The 24614-nt window shown below is 36.8% G+C and overlaps 4 protein-coding genes across 10 annotated transcripts; 3 read left to right on the forward strand and 1 right to left on the reverse strand.

The window, feature by feature from the left end:
* Positions 1 to 1982: 1982 nt before the first annotated feature.
* LOC140960749 (chorismate mutase 2-like) lies at positions 1983 to 4604 on the forward strand. The gene is made up of 5 exons (XM_073419005.1): positions 1983 to 2373; positions 3515 to 3604; positions 3709 to 3852; positions 4011 to 4103; positions 4187 to 4604. Exons 1-5 carry the CDS (start codon positions 2164 to 2166, stop codon positions 4415 to 4417), a joined length of 768 nt encoding a protein of 255 aa, XP_073275106.1. The 5' UTR covers positions 1983 to 2163; the 3' UTR covers positions 4418 to 4604.
* Positions 4605 to 5277: 673 nt separating this feature from the next.
* LOC140961748 (formin-like protein 18) lies at positions 5278 to 13078 on the forward strand. 7 transcript variants are annotated; one of them, XM_073420430.1, is made up of 17 exons: positions 5282 to 5735; positions 6163 to 6863; positions 7124 to 7342; positions 7420 to 9503; positions 9627 to 9756; positions 9944 to 10015; positions 10357 to 10455; positions 10533 to 10574; positions 10692 to 10772; positions 10888 to 10938; positions 11014 to 11095; positions 11285 to 11379; positions 11519 to 11590; positions 11670 to 11786; positions 11871 to 11939; positions 12022 to 12088; positions 12436 to 13077. In XM_073420430.1, exons 1-17 carry the CDS (start codon positions 5663 to 5665, stop codon positions 12603 to 12605), a joined length of 4224 nt encoding a protein of 1407 aa, XP_073276531.1. In that variant the 5' UTR covers positions 5282 to 5662; the 3' UTR covers positions 12606 to 13077. The 7 variants fall into 7 exon arrangements, 5 of the variants coding, with proteins under 5 accessions (XP_073276532.1, XP_073276529.1, XP_073276530.1 ...); XM_073420428.1 differs by having other exon boundaries at positions 5279 to 5735; positions 7420 to 9756; positions 9944 to 9994; positions 12436 to 13078; XM_073420427.1 differs by having other exon boundaries at positions 5280 to 5735; positions 7420 to 9756; positions 12436 to 13078.
* A 1417-nt stretch (positions 13079 to 14495) lies between these two features.
* LOC140961605 (F-box only protein 13-like) lies at positions 14496 to 16238 on the forward strand. Its single transcript, XM_073420249.1, has one exon. The coding sequence runs from the start codon at positions 14867 to 14869 to the stop codon at positions 16106 to 16108; it is 1242 nt and encodes a 413-aa protein (XP_073276350.1). The 5' UTR covers positions 14496 to 14866; the 3' UTR covers positions 16109 to 16238.
* A 2456-nt stretch (positions 16239 to 18694) lies between these two features.
* LOC140961948 (uncharacterized) lies at positions 18695 to 24368 on the reverse strand. The gene is made up of 10 exons (XM_073420748.1): positions 23692 to 24368; positions 22936 to 23136; positions 22017 to 22364; positions 20996 to 21059; positions 20277 to 20494; positions 20078 to 20191; positions 19813 to 19918; positions 19457 to 19668; positions 19241 to 19341; positions 18695 to 19017 (listed from the first exon to the last, which is right to left on the reverse strand). Exons 1-10 carry the CDS (start codon positions 24301 to 24303, stop codon positions 18873 to 18875), a joined length of 2121 nt encoding a protein of 706 aa, XP_073276849.1. The 5' UTR covers positions 24304 to 24368; the 3' UTR covers positions 18695 to 18872.
* Between the last annotated feature and the right edge of the window lie 246 nt (positions 24369 to 24614).

Here is a 24614-nt window from a genome sequence, read left to right on the forward strand (position 1 = left end):
ACAAGAAAAGATTTAGTTCTGATTTTGGTTTCACCGTTCTTGAAAATCATAGTCGGATTTATCTTTGACCCTTAATGCCCAAATCTTAAACATTTTTAATAGATGTTTCAAATACTACAAAAATATTGTTTATTGAATTTATAAATTTATCTGATATATAATTTTTTCGAAAAAGTGCTACTAAAATATATAAATGTCTTATTATATAATTCATATTTTATGATATTATTAATATATAAATTCTATACCACACAGAATATTTAGGTAGTGAAACTGCAATTTAATCATTGACATTGTCCTATGCGAGAAGTGGATACCCATGGCAACAACTTCATCTACCTTCAGGCACATCTCTGAAGACTATTTATTTAGCTTTTGCATCTTAATCCACCTTAAACATTGGCCACATTATCAAAGGTGTTTTTGCTTTAGGCCAAATCAAGGAGTAAAGTACGACATAGCAAACTATCTTAGGCTTTATCTGATAGCCCATTTCAACGTTGAGAATCAGCAAAAATTCCGATAGATTTTAAGCCCATCAAAAGATGCAAATCTAAAAGACTGGTTTATCAAATGAGTCCTCTCAAATGTCAATAACACACAAACTCTGTTATGTCTGTGTGGTACTGCAACATATTATCTCATGATCAACATTCATACTTGGTCTAAATCTTTGGGCCTATACATGTTATCTAGTGACCAATTAAATGCATACCTCTGAATGCTGCTGCTTTGAGTATTTTGAAGGGAACTCTGTATGGATCTGGAGTTGCAGTTTTTTCCACATAAGATAGTTCTTGGACGTCACTAGGGTTAGTGAAAGATGGAGTCATCGTTGAACCAAAGCAATGCTCCTTTACTTGATTATTTTGAAATTCAGTTCTGAAACCTTGAAGCAAAAACTGCATTTGTTGTACAAATTCACCACTTTGTTCAGCTCATTTCTGCTAGCAGCAATCAGAAACTTACTCCAAGATTGAAAGAGGCCTCTTTCCCAATTTCTTCGATCTGTGTAATCAAATGAAATTAATTAGTACTGACTTCCAATCAACAAACGGCTGTTCTAGAAGTTGAGGAGGACCAAATGCGCTGACGGGATGGAAAATCCAAATAATCATTTCAAATATGTATGCAAACAAATTATTTCAAGTAAATGAAAAATAATAATAATTTTATGCTTGAGTTTGGCTTTTCGAATTCACATACAGTCACTCTGATTCGAATTCATGGATTATAAACTGAAGTGTACTTATGGTTAGAATTCAGAAATTTTTTGCATTCATAGCATACAATCAAAATAAAAATAATAATAAACTTTTATGTTTCAAAATACATTTGAGTTAAGGAATCTATTTGCATTCATATCATACAATCTCTTCTCATTCTCGAGAAATTTGATCCTATTTTTTTTCCATGATGTCTTTGAAAAAATTAATAACAATAATAAATATGACGATCAAAACCGAAATACCGATATGTTGTTGAAGTTGTGTTTGATTGAGTTGATACGATCAATTATATAATTCAATCTAATCGAATGTTTGGTTGTAATTTCGTGTCTTGATAATTTTTTCTAGATCAATCAAATTAGTAATTATTCGTTTTACAACCAAACAAATAATTTAATTAAAAATGTTTAACTTTTAGTAATTATTGAAAAATAACATAATTGTAATTTATCGTCTAAACCATAAACCCATTTCAAATATTATTACTTCTTGTAAGTGATAATTTTTATTATTATTTCATTGCCCAAAATTATCTAACATTAAAACATAATATGTGTGTGTGTGTGTGTGACATTTTATTTTTGTTTTTATTCAGGACGCTAGAAATCCCCAATTTAGATCCGAATTTGCGTCCACACCCGACCCAATCTAGAGTAGACAAAGGAAAGTTTACCTTAATTACCACTAATTAACGTTAAACAAAGGAAACAAGCCTTCCTTACTAAGGCACCCCTTCACCCATCCACGGTAGAGTCAACTTTTTTATTGACGAACGAACCTTCGACGCCACCCCCACTTCAAAATCCCACCTTTACACATACCAAACATTATCCAACCTTTCGTCCGCAACCCTTCATTTCATCCTATTTATTTGATATTTCGGTTCTTCAACAGCGCAGTATCAACATTCATATTGATTGCTATAGTCTGTGAAATGGCGCTGAGGACAAGAATTGATGAGTTGTTGAATCTTGATTCTTTGAGAAAGAGCTTGGTTCGCCAAGAAGACACCATTATCTTTTATCTGATCGAGAGAGCGAAATATCCCAGAAATTTGGCCCTGTACGAGGACAAGTGCGTTCCCGAATCATCGGATTCTTTGTTCGATTTCTTTCTCAAAGAATCCGAAGCTCTTCAGGCCAAGGTATGCTTTTCTTTTATCTTTTCATTTCTTTTTTTCCCCCAAATCTAATGGAATTGATCTGGCTTATGGTCATAAAATTTGTGCTTTATGAATTTTTTTTAAAATGCTCCGACAAAATGCTGACGATGGTGACAATACGAATGTATAACATCTTAAACTAATTCTTATTTTAAAAAAAAAAGAAAAAGAAGTTAGTTCGAATTACTCATTGGATAATAATGTAAACAAGAATGATAGTGATGTATTGATTTATCAAATGTATATGGCTGTGGCTTGGTTGATTTTCATTTTCTGGCGCTGGTGATGAATGCTGCATACGAACCAGCTTTTTTAGTTCTCTTGAAATATGCCAAGCTCAAATTTATGAAAGATCTGTCCATGATTATGTGATCAACTTGGATTTCTTTAAGCTTCACTGAATTTTGGTTTTAAATTGGATCGTGGTTAATAAAAATACACCCGTGTGTTCCTAAACTTAAGCCATATCTTGGCCTAATGCACATATCTTGAATGAGGCGTGTGCCTTGAGCTTACAGGGTACACGTTGGTGCGCCTCAATGGCCAAGGCAGGTCTGAAATGCACCTTGAATGAAAAGATTGCGCACTTTTAAGTTTTAAGTTCAATATATTATAATAGTCATTCACGTTTGCTTGGATTTTTTTTCCCGATGGTTTGTAATCTTGATACATCTGTATTTCAAAATAGCGTTGCTCAGTGTGCTTCACTGAAAATGCACACTGCAATTTGTGCCATGATACTCTTTTCCAGGGTGCATTAGTTTGTGTTGCGTCTTCATTAAATATGGTTGGCATTATGTTAAATAAAATTGGAGTTTTAAACGAATGTAGTTATGTATTCTGTATAAAGCTATGAAATGGGAATTGTTTATTTATAAATTTTACTTACTATGATTTTATAATATCATTAAAAGAAGAATCATGTCAATAGAGATTTTGTTGATGTTTTTAATGGCCATAAGAAATATAAAACGTACATTTCCAAGACTACCTAGAGTCTTGGTCTCAGTATTTTCTTATATCAAAGTGAATCCCATGGATTTCGAATCATTAGCCCAAATGAATGATGTATTATCATCATGAGAAGTTTGTAAGGTGGAATCTTCGTCTGATTTGTCCACAGGCTGGTCGTTACACATCTCCAGAAGAGAACGCTTTTTTCCCAGACAAGTTACCAGCTCCTTTACTGCAAACTCTCTACTCTTCTACACCGGTAAAAATGGATGAGTTACTGAAGTCTTGAGATCATTTAGCAATTTTACCAGTATTATATTTCAATTTTTATGCTTTCTTTATCAGCGATACATTCTTTTTCAGATCTTGCATCCTTCAGCAGCTTCCATTAACGTGAATGACAAAATATCACATTTTTACCTCAAGAAATTGCTTCCTTTGATCACGAGTGACGGAGATGATGGGAACTATGCTGCCACTGCAGCCAGTGATTTAGATTGTTTGCAGGTAAAATGAGCTAGTAAACAATTTTTTACCCACACGGTGAATGTCGGACGATAGGATGAAAGCTGAGTTTAAATCTAAAAGACTAACCTGGTGGAAGAGCTTAATCTTTCTATAATTTCTTGAGAAATGTATTAGGATAGTAAAGTTCATGTTTCCAGGCACTTTCAAGAAGGATTCACTTGGGAAAGTTTGTAGCCGAGGTTAAATTCAGAGATGCCCCAGGAGACTATACTCCAGCTATAGATGCTAAGGTAAATACACAATTCACTTATATTTCAAAATAATAAACCGGCAGGAAGCAGTATCCCATCATATACAACTCGAATTCTAGCAGGACAAAGAAGCTTTAATGGAGTTATTAACTTTTCCAACTGTGGAAGAGGCGATCAAGAAAAGGGTGGCAAAAAAAGCAATGTTATTCGGTCAAGATGTGGATCTCCAAGAAAGCGACACCAACGGCAAGTACAAGGTCAATCCGTCTGTTGTTTCTCGGTTATATGAAGAATGGGTGATGCCATTAACAAAATTCGTTGAAGTTGAATACCTTCTTCGTCGCCTCGAGTAAAGGTTTCGAATATTTGTAACATACCACAATCTTCAAAACGATCTATGAAGCCTTCTTACATATTTAGGAATTTAAGAGATTTTTGGAATAAATACTAACGTCAATGTGTACGTAACATTTCATACACTCTGCCTAATGCATTAATGATGTTTATTAGGATGTAATTTGGTGCTCCCTTGACCTTCAATGTAGGCATTCCAGATTTTTATTTTAAAAATTATTTTTTAAATCACTATTGACTTATTTATTTAGAAAAGAATAGAATAAAATATGAAAATACTTGATATATTTAAATATCTTGTTTTGGTAACACTATTTCTATGGTAAAATATTTATTTATTTGTTATTTAGTTAATTAAGTGGTTATTCGGTTTCAACATTCCGCATATCTTAATCACATATTGATGATCCAAAAATTATAGCCAATTTTGGAGGGACGCAAGAGAGACGCACATGTTACTCATATTATTATCAAATTATTTAATTTTATATAAATATTGAATTCATTCAAATACCAGAGAATTCGGGTCGGACATCAAATCACATGTTATTTGTTAACCGTCTAACATATATATTCTCGAAGACACGTGCAAAAAAAGATATGAAAGAGACAACAACTGTAATAAATTAAGACGCAGATACGAATCAAGAATATATAATCTCTTAATCTACCATGAAACACATTGACATAAAGAATTCCCAGATGGTGACAAGCCAGATCCTATGTTGTCTTCAAACAACAGAATTATCGTAATCATAGTTAAAATCAGAACACCGAATCTTGGAGGAAAAAAAGGAAAAATAAAAATAGTAATAAAAAGAAGGAATCCAATTATTCCCCTGTCAGTGGCAGGCGCACACGTTCGCTTTGTCTTTTTGGTTTCCCCCATTGAAAGCTAAGTCTAGTCTTGAGAATCACAGAGCAAACAACAGACGCAGGGTAAGTGTGAGTGTGAAGAAATGTTCCATATGGAAAGATTTCAAGTGTTCCTTGCTGCCCCAGCAAAACCCACAGCTACTGTTGTTCTTCTCTCACTTTCTTGAATGTAAGGAATAACGCTCCATTTGTAAGCTGAAACGTATTATATATATTTATATACAGGTGTCTCTGAGTCTTGTTTTTAAGATTTTATCACCTGGGTTCTTGACATTTCAAGTGTAAATGTGGTTGATATTCCAGTACTTATAGGGTTGTCTTGGTAGTTTTTGGGCCACTACCAAGACTCTCCAGATCTTGGCAATTGAATGGCGCTTCTCCGAAAATTTTTCTATCGGAAGCCGCCGGAAGGGCTTCTGGAGATCTCAGAAAGGGTTTTTGGTGCGTTTTTTGTTGCTTGTTTTGATGAAGTTCAGTTCTTTATAAGTTTGAAAAAATAAAATAGTTTTATTCAAAATATGGCTGCATTTTGAATGTTTCTATGTGTTACATTGTTTTGTATTATGATGATTTAGATTGACGCTGAAGAAAAAAATCGATATACAAATGTCGAATGAACTGACAGTTAATCTTCATTTCAAAAAGAAAAATGTAATCGGGGTGGAGTTAAAAAAATTTAATTAACCATTTCATGATTTCTCAGGAGACTACAAAATGCTATATCAAGCCAAAAGTTAGAATGACTTTAGTTAAATGATTTCTTTTCCCAGAGGATTGATCAACCTAGAATGAGTGTGGCTCTGCCACTGCCAGATATTTAAACTTGTAATGAAAAATTCATGCAGAAACACATTTCATGGTTTTGTAGTATTTGATTGCTGCTTTACCACTAATGGCTCGGAGGATGATGGGTACAACGTCTATATTGGACATATAGTGGATCGACTCTGTGAATATTTCCCCGAGGCTTCAATCATGGTTTTTAATTTTGGAGAGGGAGATCAACAAACCCAGGTCACTAATTTGTTGTCCAAGTATAATATGACAGTAATAGACTATCCTCGACAGTATGAAAATTGCCCGTTGCTCACTGTGGAAATGATCCATCACTTTTTGAGATCAAGTGAAAGTTGGCTCTCCCTTGGGCAGAGGAATCTACTTTTGTTGCATTGTCAGATGGATGCACTGCCGGTTATGGCTTTCACGCTTGCTGCCCTCTTGATTTATAGGAAGCAATACGCTGGGGAACAGAAAACTTTAGAAATGATGTACAAGCAAGCACCTCGAGAAATTTTGCGTTTGTTGTCTCCTCTGAATCCACTACCTTCACAGTTGAGGTACCTCCAATATGTCTCGAGAAGGAACACGGGTTCCCAGTGGCCTCCCTTGGACGGGGCATTGACATTGGATCGTGTATTTCTTAGATGCATTCCTGATATGTACAGAGAAGGGGGTTGTCGTCCCATCATTAGGATATACGGACATGATCCTTTGATGGTCGTTGATGGGACAACAAAGCTGCTTTTCTCTATGCCCCAAACAAACAAAGCAGTGCGACAATTGAAGAGGGTAATGTTCAATTCAGGCTTGCTTTTGTCACATAAAATCATGGTTTGATTCTGGAATTTGTAGACAGGGGACCGAGTTTGGGCATATTGAAACAATTTGGGGGAAGAAAATTTATTCTTGACAACTTCGAATAACATTTATAGTCTCAAGGGGAATGAACTTCCCTTCTTTGATTCACCTTTGCTTATACTTTTCAAGCTTTGCAATGCTAAAATAAAAAAAAAATTGTTCTTCATCCTTTTCATCGAAACANGTCACAGGCAGATTGTGAAGTTAACATTGATATCCACTGTCATGTACATGGTGATGTTGTGCTCGAATGTATCACATTGGATGATAATCTAAAACTTGAAAACATGATGTTTCGGGTGATGTTCAATACGGCATTCATAGGATCGAACGTATTGATCCTCACACCTGACGAGATTGATACACCGTGGAATGTTAAGGATCTATTTCCCGAGGACTTCAGAGCAGAGGTAAGCATCACTACTTTGTTCAAGTATCAACTTGACTATTATTTGAGGTGTGAAATTTTTTTGTGGTTGGATTGAAGGTACTTTTCTCAGAGATGAATTCCTTATCTTCACTTGTTGGGCTCCATTTGCCTGGTAGTGAGTATGAAGATCTTCCCGTCGAAGCTTTTGTTGAAGTTCATGATGCATTAAATAATTCGGATCTTCTTGTTCCTAATAGTGTTCAGAAGGACAAATTTTCAGGTGATGCTCATGATGATAGAGGATTTCTCAAAGAAAGTCCTTCAATGGTGGTTGTAGAGACTCCAAAATCTGAAGTATTTGAAAATGAAACCATGATTTCTAGACAAATTGCAATAAATGAAACACATTGGACCTTTTCAAAATCATCCCTTGATAAGAGTTTAAAGACAAGTGAGAATGAGAAAAGAGAACCGCAGGTTGTTGTTCAAAGGCCTGCTAAATGTAAAGTAATATCACAGCGAGCTTCTCCAACTTCAATCTCAACTCCAGCTTTATATTCAAATTCTTTTCAGTGTGCTCCTATAGCCATCTCAAAATACCATGGTGCACCTTCTGCACTTGGGATTACAGCACTCCTTCATGATCATGCAGAGTTCAATAAAGAAGCCTATTATTCTTCCAAACCCTCAGCGCCAGAGCAAACTATCTTAGGAAAGCAATCTAATAACTCTGAAACAAGAAAAGATTCTACTCCTCTTCCTCCTCAGCTGCCACCACCACCACCTCCACCTTCACTTTTTCGATCAACAAGATCACTACATCCACCAGTATCGCCATCAGTGCCACAGTCACCACCATCACTGTTATCCTTAGAAGTGCCACCAGTTTCACCTCGACCTCTCTCTTCACCTTCGTTACCTGCTACTTGTCAAATACATCACTCAAAATCATCAGGTATTCACTCTAGTCTACCATCATCATCATTGCTTCTTCAATTAAGACAAGAGTCTCCGCCACTACAATCATTGGTAAGGGTATCAGTAACACCACCTCCGCCTTCACCACCACCATCTCAATCCATGTCTTATTTATCTGTTCCAGTACAGCCAAGCATCCAATTTGGCCTTGATTGTAAAATGTCAGCTCACATTAGACAGCAGTTTCCAATGCCTCATCTACCACCTCCTCCCCCACTTTGTACTGCCTACAATACATCTTTGTCTTCCAGTGGAAAATCATTTTCTCCAACCCCAGTCTCTTCTCCGTCTTGCTTCTCGGAGATGGCTTCTACTCCTCGTATTGACCAATCTCAGGTTGTTTTTCCCACCAATCTTCCACGTCCTTTGACACCCAATTCTTATTCCAGAAACCAATCATCAGGTCCCCCTCCACACTCATCCTCCGTAAAAAAGGCACTTCCGTCCTTTCAAAGTACATCTTCAGCCCCTCCTCCACCTCCTCCTCCTCCTCCTCCGCAACCTTTCTTAGGAAAAGCTAAATCACCATCTCTATTATCTTTTCCTCTGCCTCCCCCACCCTCAGCAACAAGTACATCTCCCTCTCCAAAGATCTTGCAGCCAGTTGCTCCCCCTCCCTCTTGTATCAAAGAAACAGCTTCACTCCCCTCTATTCGGGACTTGTCATTAGCTTCCCCTGTTTCCACTCCAGCATTGCCTTCCTCAATTGGCCCAACAATTCTTAATCTATCTATCATCATTCCTTCTCCAACAGCTTTATTACCTGGGGATTCTGCCTCGATCTCTTGTCAAGATTCTTCACTTGTTCCAGAAAAGTTATCAGTAGTTCTTCCCACCCTCCCTGCACCCCCTCCGCCTCCATGTTCACGGTTGGCCACTGTTTATAGTGGTAGTTTTACAGCTCCACCATCACCAACTCCTCAAAGTTCTGGTCAGAAGGAAGCCTCAGTTATAAATTGTCAAACTGTTCCACCTCCCCCTGCCCCACTTCCCAATGGATTATCAAAGTCTGGCACTACTCCTTTGCAGTCTCGTTCTTCAGTACGCGGTGGAAACATTCCAACACCTCCTGTGGGAAAGGGGAAGTTTCAATTGCGGGCGAGTGGAAGAGTTCATGATCTAGCCAAAAAGACATCACTGAAACCATATCATTGGTTGAAGCTAACAAGGGCTATGTATGGAAGCATATGGGCTGAGGCTCAAAAACCTGAGGAGGCTTCAAAGTATGTATCATACAGTCTTTGTTACTTATTTATGATTATAAATATTGATCAAACTCCCAGATATCACAATGTAAAAGGTGCAATCGGTAACTTTGTTGTCTTCTCTTGTATCATCCATCCTAGAGCTCCTGAATTAGACATGTCCGAACTCGAGAGCCTTTTTTCAGCCACTGTATCAAATTCTGATCTTGGAGGCGCAATTGGGAAAACAAGTGGGCGTGCCTCAGGTCTCAAATCTGAGAAAGTCCATCTGGTAAAGTGGCTAATTTTTATTTTTTTTCATTTGGTTTCTTTTCTGTTTTTTTTATATTTCATCTGAGTATTTATTTCATTAGCCCTCTTATGGTCGATGCATTTCCTTGAATTTTTCTTTCCTCTTTTGAGACAAGCTGTAGTTTTTTTTATCATTCTAATTTCTAGAACATATGTTTTTCTTCCAGATTGAGCTACGAAGGGCATACAATTGTGAAATTATGCTGACAAAAGTCAAGGTTCCACTGTCCAATTTAATGGTCGGCTAAACTTTTTAAATATTTTATTTTTTAAACCTCTGTGTCTTTCTACAATGTGTGTTTGGATACTGGAAGTTTTACACATCCCACACATATTCCCCCAAATTTATACAGCATTCCCTTAACTACTTCCGCTGCCAAAATTCAACAATAATGTTTGCATGAATTGGCTGTTTTTCTTAAAAAAATTGTGCCAACAGTGCCTGTGGGCAGCAGGGAAGGTTTACTTTGAACACGATTAACACGCAGACAGCATAATGGATTTGGTGCGAGAGAAGATTTTCACGTGATAATGATCTTATTAATGGCCTTGTGTGTTGCTTTGTTATTTTCTTTGACAGAACTCGATCCTTGCTTTAGATGATTCGAAGCTGGACGTTGATCAGGTTGATAATCTCATAAAGTTTTGTCCAACCAAAGAAGAAATGGAACTTCTTAAGGTATCACTTTGTTCCCAAACTTTTCAAATTGCGGCCATCTTCCCAGGCATCTTGTAACCATATCTATCCACTTTCAGAATTACACTGGCAACCAGGAGAACCTTGGAAAGTGTGAACAGGTGGGCATATATTTTCTTTCTTTCTTTCGTTCGTTCGTTCATTTCATTAATTTATTTTGTATCCAGTGTATTTCTTTCATCAAACCAACTCTTTCTGATAAGGTCTTCTACCTGCAGTTTTTCTTGGAGCTGATGAAAGTTCCTCGCGCAGAATCGAAGTTAAGAATCTTCTCATTTAAAATTCAATTTCATTCCCAGGTCAGAAGAAAGTGCAATTCCTTACATCCTATATCTATCTCATCTCCTTAATTGTGGCCCATTGAAATATGTAATTTTCTCCTGGAACTTATATTTCTCTTCTCCATTTACTCAGGTTTCAGACTTGAGAAATAGTTTGAATATTGTGAACTCTGCATCTGGAGAGGTTAGTAACTTTGTTCCTCTATTTCCTTTTGTCTTGTGTAAGTAATAGGCCCCCTGATGATAGTGTTTTTATCAGGTTAGAAATTCTGTGAAATTGAAAAGAATTATGCAAACTATCCTTTCACTGGGCAATGCTTTAAATCATGGAACTGCTAGGGGTGAGTAGAAACTTTTCATTTATTTATTTTCGATTTCGAATTGCCGTAATGCAAATTTATTTGCTTATGAAAAATCTTTCGATGTGTTTTGTCTTTAGGGCTTTACTTTTAACTATTCATTTGACGTTGGAAAATGGTTCTTTACCGATTCATCCGCAGCTAAATCAAATGGAATAATTATTCATACAGGTTCTGCTGTTGGGTTTCGCCTCGATAGCCTTTTGAAACTTACTGAAACACGCTCAATAAACAAGAAGCTGACCCTGATGCACTATCTCTGTAAGGTATAACTTTTATTCGTGGGCAGATGCTTACCTTTTACTTTTGAGTTTTCTTACCAGTTTTGTAGTGACAATTGCCATAGGTATATTATTTTGTTTAACTAAATTTTATTAACCTACATTAACCTGTGTCAACTTGGAGGTGCTTGCTGAAAAGTTGCCAGAAGTAATAGATTTTCAGAAAGATCTAGTGAGTTTAGAGGCTGCGACAAAGGTGTGCGTTCTTTTCACATTTCTTTTAATGCCTCTAGAATCTTTTCATATTTACATGATAAACAATCTGTTTGAAGCAGATTCAGTTGAAGTATTTGGCAGAGGAAATGCAAGCTATCAGCAAAGGGCTCGAAAAAGTTGCACAAGAACTGAGTGCTTCTGAAAATGATGGCCTTGTTTCAAAGAACTTTTACAAGGTACTTAACATATTGATATTTTTTCATCGTCATTCTTGTAAGTTATTTTGTTGCATTAACTGAATTTCCGTGATCAATGTTTAGACACTAAAAGACTTCCTCGAATTCGGTGAAGCTGAAGTTAGATCTCTGGCTTCACTTTATTCTGGAGTGGTAAAGCATCTGATTAATTATCTCCTGTTGTCTCATCCACTGTATAAATCTCTTGTAGCTAATGAAGTTTAGCCTTATTCAGGGGAAGAATGCAGATGCCCTGGCCTTTTATTTCGGGGAAGACCCGGGTCGTTGCCCATTTGAACAAGGTGATACTGTTGTGCTGCTGCTATATTGTTTCTTCTTCCACATTACCGTCGTGGTTCCAAGATATAAGATTTCTTGATATTGCTTTAGGGTGATTGATCTTTATTATTTACTTCAGAAACAATCATCTTCTCTATTGTACAAGTAAATATCCTTTTTATTGATGTTTGACTCGCGCTGTAAAATGATTTTTTCAGATATGCCGTTTGATTTATTTTTTTCCCAACTAAATTGACATTTCTAATCTGTCTCTTTAACTGATTTTTATATTGTTCCCCTCGCACGTATATTTTTCCCTTAACCAAACATATGATGTTGCATTTTCTCTTTCAATGGGATGTTCATGCAGTTGTCTCAACTTTGCTTAGTTTTGTGAGGATGTTTCTACGTTGTCACAACGAAAACTGCAAGCAACTGGAATACGAAAAGAAGAAAGCCCTGAAAGAAGCCGAAACCAATAAGGACAAATCAAATTCCTTCACCAGACCCGAGTCTGAAACCATGAACTTAAACACTTGACACAATCTCTCAGCAGTGAATTCAAAGTCTTGAACGGCGCCTCTTGGAATCACACCAGAAGCCCTTCCGGCAGATTGGAGAGTTTTCGTATGATAGCACAAGAATCTCATTTGAGTTTGCCTGTATTAGCAGAGCATCACTCTGTAGAAAGTTTCTCTTGATTGCCGCAAGATGGAGCTATTCTGAAGGATGGTTTTTAGATGATACGATGCATTAAACATTGAGACAGCAAATCGAGCCCTCCCAACATGCTTCTTTATACCCAATCTTGGTGTTTAGTAAGCAATATTGCTGATGTATATATTGTGTGGCAGTAAGTAAAATGGTTCTCGTTCTTGTAACGCACATTTGTAGTTTTAGGAATGTAAAACATTGTTCTGTGAGATCTGCTAACAGCGTTGTCCAAACAGAAAATACGACGTTGGTTGTGTCAAAATATAGTTCATTGATCCAAAATTCTGCAACTGTTGATATAAACCAAGGGGCTGGCTAAATCTCTTGAGCTTCCCGTTTCATGTTCTTCATAGAAAATGGCCCTTATTGGGCTGAATGTCGAGCATTATTTCTTTCACCAAATACAACAAATTACAAGTCTCAAGATTGAGACGAGATATTGAGATACTTAAATGTAACGAATATCTCGTTAAAAAGTAAAAATCTCCTCAGCTACGGTAGACCATCAAATATTAAATTATTTAAAAGATGTATTTTTTTTTTTTGAAGAAAAAATACATATATTTGAATGTGTTGACAATGGCCCTTATTGGACACAATATTTGAAACAATTCCGGCCAATAGTTTCTGTTTAAACCCAACTTTTAATTGTTCCAGAAGCCAGGGGCCGGGGTTTTATTATAAAATTTTTCTTTTTCTTTTTATATATCTTGATAAATAATTTTTTTATTTTGTAATTTAAAATTTTTTGACATTATTACTTACTAATTTATTGAATATTATTTATCAATATTATTAGGTTTTTATTTAAATAAAATAAAAAAATAATTATATTTATCAAAATATAAAAAAACTAAAATTGTGATAAACAAAAGAGTGGGTGTCTTGAAATAAAAAACGTTGAAGACTCTTCTAAAAACAAAAGAAAAAGAAAAACGTTGAAGGTAAATTAGTTATGATTTTATGGTATCCCTTTTATCATCAAAATATTTAATAACACAAAAACAGTTAATTTTATGAGACAAAAAAATTGTTTTTCATATTAAAATTATTATTTTTTATTATAAATACGAACATTTCACTGATAAATATTTATGTAACTATCACGAGATTAGACCACAAGTATAAGAGCCCCCACCCCTACACTACACAGACAAACACATCATTTGACAAGACCACTGTACACCACACGAGAAAGCACCAAAAGCCGTAATTCATGGCTTTTCGTTATTTATTTATCAAGCATTCAGCATCCAAAGCCCGCCCCCAGTTCTACTGGCCACTACCACACATAACATATACATACTTGTGTGATGTGTGGACAAAAGTCAATAGCTTTGGATTCTGCATTGACTTCAAAGAATGACGATGTTAAAAGAAGAAGAAAAGAAAATCGAATACACGAGGGATAGATAGATTCCTCTCGAGTCATTGGAAGCAATGTCAACATATAGCTTTCACTTTCTACGGTCTCCTTTCACACTTATTATACCTCAAATCTCAACCTTGTGATTCTAAGCTAAATTTATCCCATCCCCACGTATCATTTTTTTCTACTTCAATGAAGAAAGGGCCTAAAGTGAAGTAGAAACCGCATCAAATCAGATTTTATTTTCCTAAGCTCCATCATTTCTTGACATGGAAGGAGTTGATGGGAAACAACAAAAAGTGATCATAGGGTCCCTTTGTTGCTCACTTTTGCCACCAAAAGAAACCCCATCGGCGCCGTGATGACGCTAAGGACTTCTCTTTTTCCTCGTGAGGATTAAATTCTCTGTTATTTATTTATTTCTTTTAAATCTGTCTTAACATAACCTTCTCAGCTTTTTCTTTTTCCCCCAACATCGCACCCTCTCGTGCCTCATTCTTAAACAAATCTTTTGTCAAAATGCAATCTTTTGCTTTACTCCTTGTCAACCCGTGGAATCCTTGGGTATAAATGAGCTCAATCTGAGCTTCCCACCGAACTTCCTCAACATAAGCCCCAACAGGCCACAGCCCTTGTCATATTTCTCGAAAGAATACACCAGCCCTTTTGCATTCTTTGATCGTGCTACCCTGTTTTCTTGTTTAGTTTCTTTCATGAAATGGAGATTGGGGAGGATCTTGTTCTGAGAAGAACTCAGAAGAGAAAGTTCTCTGAAATCCGGGAGGATACAAGATTTTCACTTCAGGAACTCCATCAAGATCTTCTTGAAAGAGTTCTTTCATGGCTGCCTACATCTACTTTTTTACGCCTAACTTCAGTGTGCAAGAAATGGAAATCAGTGGCGGACTCTGCCACTTTCAAGCTTGCTTGTTCTCAAGTTCCATTTCGCGATCCCTGGTTTTTCATGGTGGATTCTGATCCCCACCTTAGCCAGCATCCAGTAGTCTTCGATTCTGCCGAAAAAAACTGGAAAAAATTGTATCCCTTACCTCTGGTCCAGACGAAAAAGAATCAAGAATCTTGCAGCAATTTGATACCCGTTGCTGCATCTGGTGGATTGATTTGTTTCCACTCCACAAATGGTGATTTTACTGTCAGCAACCCTGTCACCCGCTCAACCCGCATCATCCCAGCTCTGAATTCAATCTCCCAGCAACCAATTCTTGCCATTTCGATGACGGCGAATTCCGAAAGATTTGAGCTTGTTTTAATCTTGGGCCATATCCCAAATCTCTCGTTCAAGATATACAATTCTTCTACTGATCAATGGGAAGAGGAGATTTCCCTCGGCCAAAAGATCAACAACTCCGGTGAAGCAGAAAAAGACGATGATCATTCGCAGTATTTCTTGACCAGTGGTAATGTTGTGTCCGCAGATATGCACAGGAGCCCATTTAGGCAGTACTCGTCGGCACTTACAGTTGAAAATGGGGACGAAATTTTGTATTTCCTTAGTTCTTCCGGCACGGTGGTGTCCTGCAACCTTACCCACAAATTATTCTTCGAGTACCCGAGGCTATTGCCAGTTTTTTCAGAATACTCAATTGATATTGTTGAGTGTGGGGGGCAGATGTATGTTGTTTTGCTTTCGGAATTCTTCGAAAGTGCGAGTCTTCGGGTATGGAAATGGGATCAAAATATGCACGCATGGCAGCAGATAGCAGCAATGCCACCAGCGAGTTCGCATAAATTTTATGGCAAGAAAGTGGATATAAATTGTAGTGGAGCTGGCGATGAGATGTTAGTTTGTTTGAATTCTGCAGAAGTATGTAGTTATGTTATGTGCAGTTTGGTCAGAAACGAATGGATTGAATTGCCACTCTGCTACACAGATGATGATAAAACCAGAGAGTTTGTTTGTGCTTTCTCTTTTGAGCCTAGGATAGAAGCTGACATTTGAGAAGAAGAATTGATTACTCGTTGACACAAAGGCCTTTTTCTTCTGTTTTATTTTATTCACTTCTTTGCAGTATTTGTATGATTTAGGAAAAATGTAACCTTTCATTATATATTTTATTTATGATTGGCTACATATGAATTCTTTAGCATATTTAACTAATGAGAAAGATATGAATTAGTTACTAGGGGAGTCCTACCCAATTGGCAGGGTGTCAGCTATATATTTTGCATATATATAACATATGAGAGGGTATTTATCAAGAACTTGTTGCCAAGCACAGAGTAAAAATATAACAAAATTTCCATATTTTCGACCCTGATGCTTAGTTTCAAAATTTGCCCTGTTTAAAGCTCCAAAAAACGACACATGGCATAGTCAACAACCATTGCAAGATCCTCAATCTTTCTATTAAGCATCACAGCACAATGAGATCCACATTGTTTACAAGTGATTTGCTGCAAATCTTCCCCAAACTAAACATGTGAGCCATCTTGCTCCTCAGTGTGTATGCATTAAATATCAGGTGGTCAACCCTCAGGTGCCGCACCCTGCACAAAGTGGATATCAGGTCTCCCATCTCGAAAGTCAGTGTGAGAGCCCAATACCCATTTGAGCCCAGCCCATTTAAATTTAATTAAAACTCAACCCATTTGAGAAAAATAATAACTTAGCAGATCGCTCAATTCAAAAAGATATTCTCCTAGACTTGCATCCCGTCGCTTTTCTCTCTTCTCTCTGCGGTCATCACGTCACGTCGCCAGTAGCAGGAGGAATAGTACAGCAATCTTCTTCCTCCAGTCTTTTAGCCTCTTTCCTGCCATGAATCGGAAGATTTCGAACTCCATCGACTTGTTTTCCAGCTTTTGTGAACGTGAGCTTTGATCTGGTTTTAGGTAAGGTTTTGGCTTCAATTCATGGTTGTTCTTGGTAGATTAGTTTATGTAAGTGAAGAATTAAGTTTTTCCCTATTATCCAGCTTGTTTTCTGACCGTGAACAGTATTTCTGGCGAGCCACCTTCACGAGATCGCCTTTGTGCATTTAAGCCAAGATTCTTGAAGTATTAAGCTTAAAATTCCAGATTTTGAATGGGTTTATAAGCATCCGACAATTCGATTTTTAACCGCTTCGATTTAAATTGTTTTAGTCAGTTGGAATACAGTATATTGAAGTATATAGCGAATTTATATTGTAGGTTATATCGTTGGACGAGTTCATCAGAAAAACCTTAAGAAATTACTGTGGTATTGTAAGTTATAGTTTAGGTACGCTCAAACCTATATTATTATGATGCTTATATTGGTGTGTACAATATTCAGTGAATGTTGTTTGCTATTATGTGTCTTGAATGTTTATTCTGATGCATTAATTGTATTTCATGCATTAATTGTATTGGCATAACATATTGAGCTTTGACTCATTTGATAGCGATTTATATTGATTCTGTTGAGATATATTGAGTCATCAGAGGGACGAGTGAGATAGGTTTAGCCACATTCTCAAATGACAAGCTAGGGACGAGCGACTTGACTTAGCTACTTACATTCCCGATGCTACGTGCATGGACGAGCGGCGATTTGATGCTGCATTTCTGGCACGGGTGGCCACTGTTACTGTTGATGATACTATTCGTTTGGACTCCGTTTGGTATCTGTTATTCCATTGTTTCCATTCGTGCATCGCATATCATTGCATTTACTTGGTATTATTACATTCTTTTATATACGTCGTAATTTTATTGGTTTGTCGTACTGGGGTCCGATCCCTGTTTTCTTATTATGTTGTGGTTGTTTTTTATGGCATATCAGGTCATTCCAGGAGATTTGACACATCTGATGGAGCGTCAGCCAGTGGTACTTAGTAGTCAGTCTGTTGGTGTCATAGTTCTCAGATATCTATATATTATACTGGTTTGAGACTTTTTCCAGGGAAATGCCCTGTGTAGCTGTATTGTGAAGTTTTTATGTTGTTTTGGATTTTATTTGTGGTATGTTATGTCTAGCCTTGGTCAGTGCGACTGTAGGATATTTGTTTGGTTGATTGTGAACTTGATGTTATTTTCAAGCGTATATTGTTGTTGTTGTGTTTTGAAATTTTTGGGATGTCTTACTTACGAAGAGGTCGTGACGAACATTTTATAAGCCCAAATGAACATTTTAAACTCATTTTCGTTGTTTACACTAATTAATCTTTGTTATTTAGTGATTAAATATTAATTAAGAACACGTGACCTCATAGCCAGGGCATCCACATTGAGCAGAAAGTTCAAAGTTTGGGGTTCGAGCACCCATTCATACGAGTTTTCTTATTTTTTGGAGTTCCCGAATGCTCAGTGTTATTGCATCACGTGCTTCTAGTTCTGGAGAAATATTTCTTTCCTGTTGTAAGGGTGTATCAATGAGGGTGACAAGCAAAAGAATTGGGAAAATTATTTGTTCACGATTTTATGTATTTTATGAAGAGGGTATCAGTGAATAAACTTAGCTTGGAGTTGGGGATTTAAATGACAGTGTACCATTTATAGCAAGTTTCAGTGTTTTATTTGAGCAAGTGATAAATTTGTGAGGTTCTTGTGGTGTGATTTGTGTTTGTTGATCACAAGATAAGAACTGATATTCTTCCATGTTTTGCGGACGTTTAGGCTTTGCCATTGGTCTTACGCAGACCCCTACAAAAACTGGAAATTTGTCACTTCAAGAAAGTCGGAAAACATGCAAATACAACTAATATTGTAATTCATTAATACACACGAAAGACATTTACTGCCTAAGCTAAGAGATGAGAGACCATTGAATTATGAGAATCTCGGCCATGATTATTGACACTAGGGATGATGTCCACCGGAGAAATGAGCTTAACAAAGTCCCGCAGCTCTGTGAAGCTGCTATGTTCACTATATGGTACCTCGTACCTGAAGAAAAAGTAATACAACAATCAATGTTCAAGTTTCAGTTACTACTTGAAAACAATCAAATCCATGAGTACAGAAATTCGAGCTAGATCTAATGGAACTTAACTTCACTGAACTCATTAGTGGTGTGGCACCACATTGGTGTTTGCTAGGCATAATTTTACCCGGTGGCGGAAAAATAAACTCTACGTGAGTATTCTGTAATTTTCATAACCTAGTTCACCTTATAATGGTACCCTGCTGCCACCTTTTTCCGGTAGACTTCTTTCCTTTTCCAAATGACCAGCCAGTGGGGGAGAAGGCAACTATCAGACTATATCGACCCTGTCAAAAATTGAATGAAATAGCCATTCATGAATGAAATTATAAAAACAAAAGGTTGAAGACAGATAATTATTATGTGATCCATGAGATTGACATACTAAGGAAACATATTTACCATGTATTGGTTAGACATATGCTTCAGCCGTTTGAAACTGGCAATGCTCCACATGGGCACAACATGAATATGGCTCTCTTGTTCATTTAATGTAAGCCATTGCATATCTTCTTTTTGCAGATCCAAACATTCCAAGATGCGTAGTTTCGCAGAAGTGACATATATTTTCTTGCGAAGAACTCTTGCCACCTCTATAAAAAGCCTTTCTTTTCCTGTCCATGGACAAAATGCAAGAAAAAATTATTATAGCATTATGGAGAGAGAATTCCAGTCCGAGAAAGACTAAAATCAGAATCATAGAAGATTATAGCATTATGGATCGAGTTGTCGTAAAAAAATAATGGAATAGATGCTACCAATGGTATAGCTTCCAATCAAAAACAATGTTTTGGGGTTGAAAGCTTCGGCTTGAATGGAATCAATGACAAACTGAATTACAGCCTCCTGTTTCGGAAAGTCATACTGCAGGACAGAAAGAAAACACATACTATTGATTCTGCAGCATAAAGGTATAGCCGTATATGCTAACAAGTTAAGAATAAGTAGCTTTTTAAAATTATCCGAAAAAAACCCAGAAGATGTGTGAATTGAGCAAAATATCTCCCTAAGGGCTTTACTCACCTGAGGGTCACAATATGTGGTGTCAAGGATGAGAGTGTGGATGGGACAAACTTGTAAAAAAGATAGTTTTGTCATTTCCTCACCAAACCGGAAATCCCCAGTATGCAAAACGGGCTGCATATATTGACAACGGAAAGATCAATCTTAGAAACACCAACAGCAAAAGAATACATATTTGTTTAACAAGTCTGGTCCACACCTTACCATTGGGCGGTTCAAATAAGATAATAATTGCACCAGGGCAATGGTTTGCATCAAAGCACATCACATCAGTTCCTGCGATATTTATCTTCTGGTTGAGGGGCAAAACTTTAATTTTGTCTGGTGAGATACCAATTTTCTGCTTAACCAGCTTTGCTGTAATTGAGGAACAGTATATAATCCCGTGACAGAACGATTTTGTAAGTCCCTGATAATCTGCAGATACAAACACAACATAAATGTATTAATTAGCATTTTCCTCCCAAATGATTTAAAAAAAGGGGGTCCAATCATCAAACTATTTCCTCAAAATCATGCGAAGTCTGTTGCAACTGCTTATCGTACAGCTGTATTGTCAATTCAATGTTACATGTTCTTTAAGATTTATTTGTGTTTTTGTTCCCCATTTTCTAGTTTCCAGCCCACCAACAACTTCCTAGAAAATCCAGCTTCTTCAGAACACTGAACATAGTCTGCCTATAGGAAGTAAGGATCTACATCAAATTTGCACACATATTCAGTCTGGAAATTCAATATATAATGCCCGTTCTGATCTTCATGTAATGGTGGTTTCTTTTAAATTATCAACACCAGTATTACAAGAAAATATGAATCAAGTCAACAGAAAAAAATTTGCTTTCTTGATTATAACAAGCATGATCATAAAAACAATGTCATTTTCTAGAGTATCCTTCGAGAGCCATAATAAGGACTTACGATCTAAATGGAAGTGAGTGAGAAACCAGTGGGAACAATCTCTTTTTAGGTACTTAAAGGCATCCTGCAAAATACATGGAATTCACAGTTATTATCAGCTACTCTAATACAGAGAATATAATATTCTGAATTGTTGGGATTGTATACTGAATAATATAAGAGAATGTTTCGCATGACACATCACTAATTCTGAGTATTTTAAAACAAGAAAACCAATAAAACCATTAATAACTGTAATAAATTTTGTTGCTAATCACATGGGCGAGGTTGATCAATAAAATACACAATTACAAGAACAATTAGCAGACAAGAAAATGTTAGAAAAATTGATAACAGCAATAGCGTAGAAACGAACTTATAGAGATAAAGCAATAACCGAAACAAATGTGATTTTTACAGTATGACTATCGTGTAAAAGAAAGCAAAACCAAACAGAGTCCTGTAGCATGTACAGTTTCCTTAAAACAGATTCGTCCCTTCCTGTATGTGCTTCGAGGATCGTCTTGGACGTCTGTTTCCCAGGATACAACGGAACAACCAGCAGTGACTTAGCACGAGACACTACTACGGCGAACTGAAAACGTACTTTTACATTATCAACGAGATTTAACGGAGGCCAAATGGAAAGCTAACAATATGAAATGCAAGAGAATGCTTGAAAGATAAAAGATTTTCACGTACTTGAAATGAGGAAATGAACCCCACTATTTATAAGCTCCAAAATGCACACCAATAGTCATGCAAGATTAATTAATTCAATTAATCTTCCCATTAACTCAAGAATATGAAGAGCCAAAACTCTTCAACTAACTCAAGAATGTGGAAAGTCAAAAGACACTCCACAATAATGAGCCATAACCAACTCAAGAATGTGGAGAGCCAAAAGGCAATCCCACATTCATGAGATATAATTTTTATTCAAATTTCCAACAGAAAATAAAAAGAAGCTTGCAGGATCAGTGTGGTAAACTATACATAATGAAAGGATAGTGATGTTTCTTCTTGATAATATAAAGTTTACCACTCTAAATGTTGTTCCTGGTATGCAACACCACAATGGAACATCTTTCTGTTTTCCATTCCTGATGCAATCTTTTCGTTGATTACTCCTTCGAGTACGATTTGCCTGGCTTCTCTTAACATTGGTTTGTCCATTAGAAGTCACCCTGACACTTTTTCTTTCAGATTGAGGACCAGAAAAGTAATCAGTAATCAACTTGTTTGTTGCGAGTTTAGCCTCATCAGCAACACCTTTAGAGACATCTGTCGTTGGTTCATCTGCTCTCGTTGAATCATGTCTCAACTCTTTAAGAGCGTGGATAATTTTTTTTCTTGGACCAAGTGCCGAAACACCAATGATGCATAGTTCCTGTCAGGAAACAGCTAGCGATATTCAGTACATTTTGGTCAACCAATGAACAACGATTTCATATTGGTTGAAATTTACCATATATAAGGTCCACTAAGTAACAAGCCACACCAATATGTTACATGAACCCCCAACTCTGTCAAATAACAAGACTTAACAAGTGACCGTTACCTCTATAAAAAAATTCAAGCATGATTGCACATTAAGACTCTAGACCAAATTTGATCATTCTCTAACACAGGCAGAAAATGATATTCGACTACAGCATTTTTCATAAATCCTGCACTGAATTTAAAATCTGAGTGAGCAAAGATTAGTGAATCTTAAGTTTGTAAGCATGATATATTGATGTCATGCTGCCAGTCACAACATAAGTTTTTATCCCTGGAGAGAGGAAAATCTGTTGATGTAAACAAAGTTATCTACACTCAAGCACAGAACAGTTCCACAACATATTTATCTGATTTTTTCAGAAAAGACCCATTTTAGTCTTTTTTTGTTTCTTTGAAATTTCATGACTAATGTGTGGCCTCATAATATTCCTGGGATAGTCCTAAGATACAAAACACACCTCTTCTGTCAACAACTGGAACGCATCCCAATCGATCTCCTCCCTTATAAAAATATTTTCATACTTGGCTAGGCCCAAATTCCGCAGCCATTCCACAACTCGAGATACATTAGCATCTTTATCAGTAGATTTAAGGGGAGAAGCATCGAGAACTTGTCCAGGGCATTGATATGTTCTTGTATCATCACCATAAACTGCCACCTGAAAAAATTGAGGTGTCTTGCGTAATGCTATGAAATCAATAGATATTGATTACATTTAAGGGATACTTTTAAGGGAAAAAGGACACAATGGTTCAAATTTATAACATTAAAAAAAGGTAGCATCTGTAACCACATTTCAGCAAACAATTTCAATAAGAATGAGTCAGCAGATACCTGACTCGGTGTAGATTGTTTGTAAAGAGATTTCTCCTATGTTTTTGGCAAAACATCTAAAAGCTTCAGCAATTTCAATTTAGTAAAAATTGGACCCATACTTGAACGTTTGATGCAAATCTCTCATGTGCAAGGCTTTTCCCAGGTCATTAACATTGAATAACGGATAAACTTTGCTCGCAATTAATTTTCCTCAAACTTGGTTAGTTTAACTACAAACTTTCTCATCCTAACACAAAAATTATTCAAGATTGTGGAAACAGACTTGCAGAGCTTCATCACAAAACTTTCCAAACCACATGCAATGATACGAGAATATATGCAAGCAGCAAGCATGTAACAGATGATCCAATGAAGAATAAGAGCAAAGAGGTACTACATCGTTCGCGTCACCCATTTTGTCAAGGCATTCATTGGTGTGCGCCTGCCTCTTATCATCACTCGCACCAGACACATCAGCTCCACAGATAGGACAAGATATCAATTCATCGAATTTATATTCCTCCGAAAACCTTAAACCACTCCCATCACTACCAATCCCCCGCTCGTCAACGTCGTTGCACAGCTTCAGCAACACGTCAAGCTGCGTGCTTCCTTCCTCCAAGAACTCTTCACCGCGGAAATTTTGCTCATCTTCTTCATTTTGTATCAATAATTTTGACTCCATCGAAGCATCACTATGTAAATCGACTCCTTTTGCATCCAATAAATCGAGGGTTGGTTCGATGAAATCCAACCCACAACCCCAATCTAGCTCCAACTCGAGTGGAAAGCTGTTCTCCTTTCCGGGATGCTGTTTCTTCAGCTTTTTGGATGTTCGGATGGTGGTTGTGTCATGAGATCTGAGTGAGCTGGTTTTCGAAGCAGAGATTGATGACGAAGGGCGATCTTGGAAATCATCATCGCCAATAATTGGGGTTGCCCGCGACGACATCAAGGAAGAAGGATTGGAACTGATCCTGGGCTTTGAGTTGGGATTGGGCGGCGCCATCTGCAAAGATTTAGAGGAATGTGTTCCTTGTTTTTCAAATTTGAGGAATGGAGGGAAAATGTGGCTCTTGGATTCAGTCTGACAAGTTGAATTCGATCCCTCACCTATTTTTTTAGTCAAATACATACAAATAGTTAAAATTACTATTTCGTAGATATCAACAAATTTTAATTACGTATTTTTTTAATTAATTTTTAATTAAAATAATAAATATAAATATAAACCATTTAGAAAGTCCAGAATGAAGGCCCAAATCTAAACAAATTGGTTGGTCCAGGCCCAACAAAAATACAATTTGCGTCGGAGACGGG

The sequence above is a fragment of the Primulina huaijiensis genome, chromosome 16 (genome assembly GCF_012295235.1).
Source record: "Primulina huaijiensis isolate GDHJ02 chromosome 16, ASM1229523v2, whole genome shotgun sequence".
In the NCBI taxonomy this organism is placed as follows: Eukaryota; Viridiplantae; Streptophyta; class Magnoliopsida; order Lamiales; family Gesneriaceae; genus Primulina; species Primulina huaijiensis.

What these genes read in the sequence shown, in the direction of transcription:
- LOC140961748 (XM_073420427.1), top strand. Translation starts at nt 5,663, where the DNA reads ATGGCGCTTCTCCGAAAATTTTTCTATCGGAAGCCGCCGGAAGGGCTT. An exon ending in ACCTTGGAAAGTGTGAACAG is followed by an intron (nt 10,575 to 10,691) that starts GTGGGCATATAT and finishes TTCTACCTGCAG; the next exon opens with TTTTTCTTGGAGCTGATGAA. An exon ending in AAATCATGGAACTGCTAGGG is followed by an intron (nt 11,096 to 11,284) that starts GTGAGTAGAAAC and finishes TTATTCATACAG; the next exon opens with GTTCTGCTGTTGGGTTTCGC.
- LOC140960749 (XM_073419005.1), top strand. Translation starts at nt 2,164, where the DNA reads ATGGCGCTGAGGACAAGAATTGATGAGTTGTTGAATCTTGATTCTTTG. An exon ending in CCGAAGCTCTTCAGGCCAAG is followed by an intron (nt 2,374 to 3,514) that starts GTATGCTTTTCT and finishes ATTTGTCCACAG; the next exon opens with GCTGGTCGTTACACATCTCC. An exon ending in CTCTCTACTCTTCTACACCG is followed by an intron (nt 3,605 to 3,708) that starts GTAAAAATGGAT and finishes ATTCTTTTTCAG; the next exon opens with ATCTTGCATCCTTCAGCAGC.
- LOC140961605 (XM_073420249.1), top strand. Translation starts at nt 14,867, where the DNA reads ATGGAGATTGGGGAGGATCTTGTTCTGAGAAGAACTCAGAAGAGAAAG.
- LOC140961948 (XM_073420748.1), bottom strand. Translation starts at nt 24,303, where the DNA reads ATGGCGCCGCCCAATCCCAACTCAAAGCCCAGGATCAGTTCCAATCCT. An exon ending in TCCAGTTGTTGACAGAAGAG is followed by an intron (nt 22,365 to 22,935) that starts GTGTGTTTTGTA and finishes GTTTCCTGACAG; the next exon opens with GAACTATGCATCATTGGTGT. An exon ending in TTGAACCGCCCAATGGTAAG is followed by an intron (nt 20,192 to 20,276) that starts GTGTGGACCAGA and finishes CAATATATGCAG; the next exon opens with CCCGTTTTGCATACTGGGGA.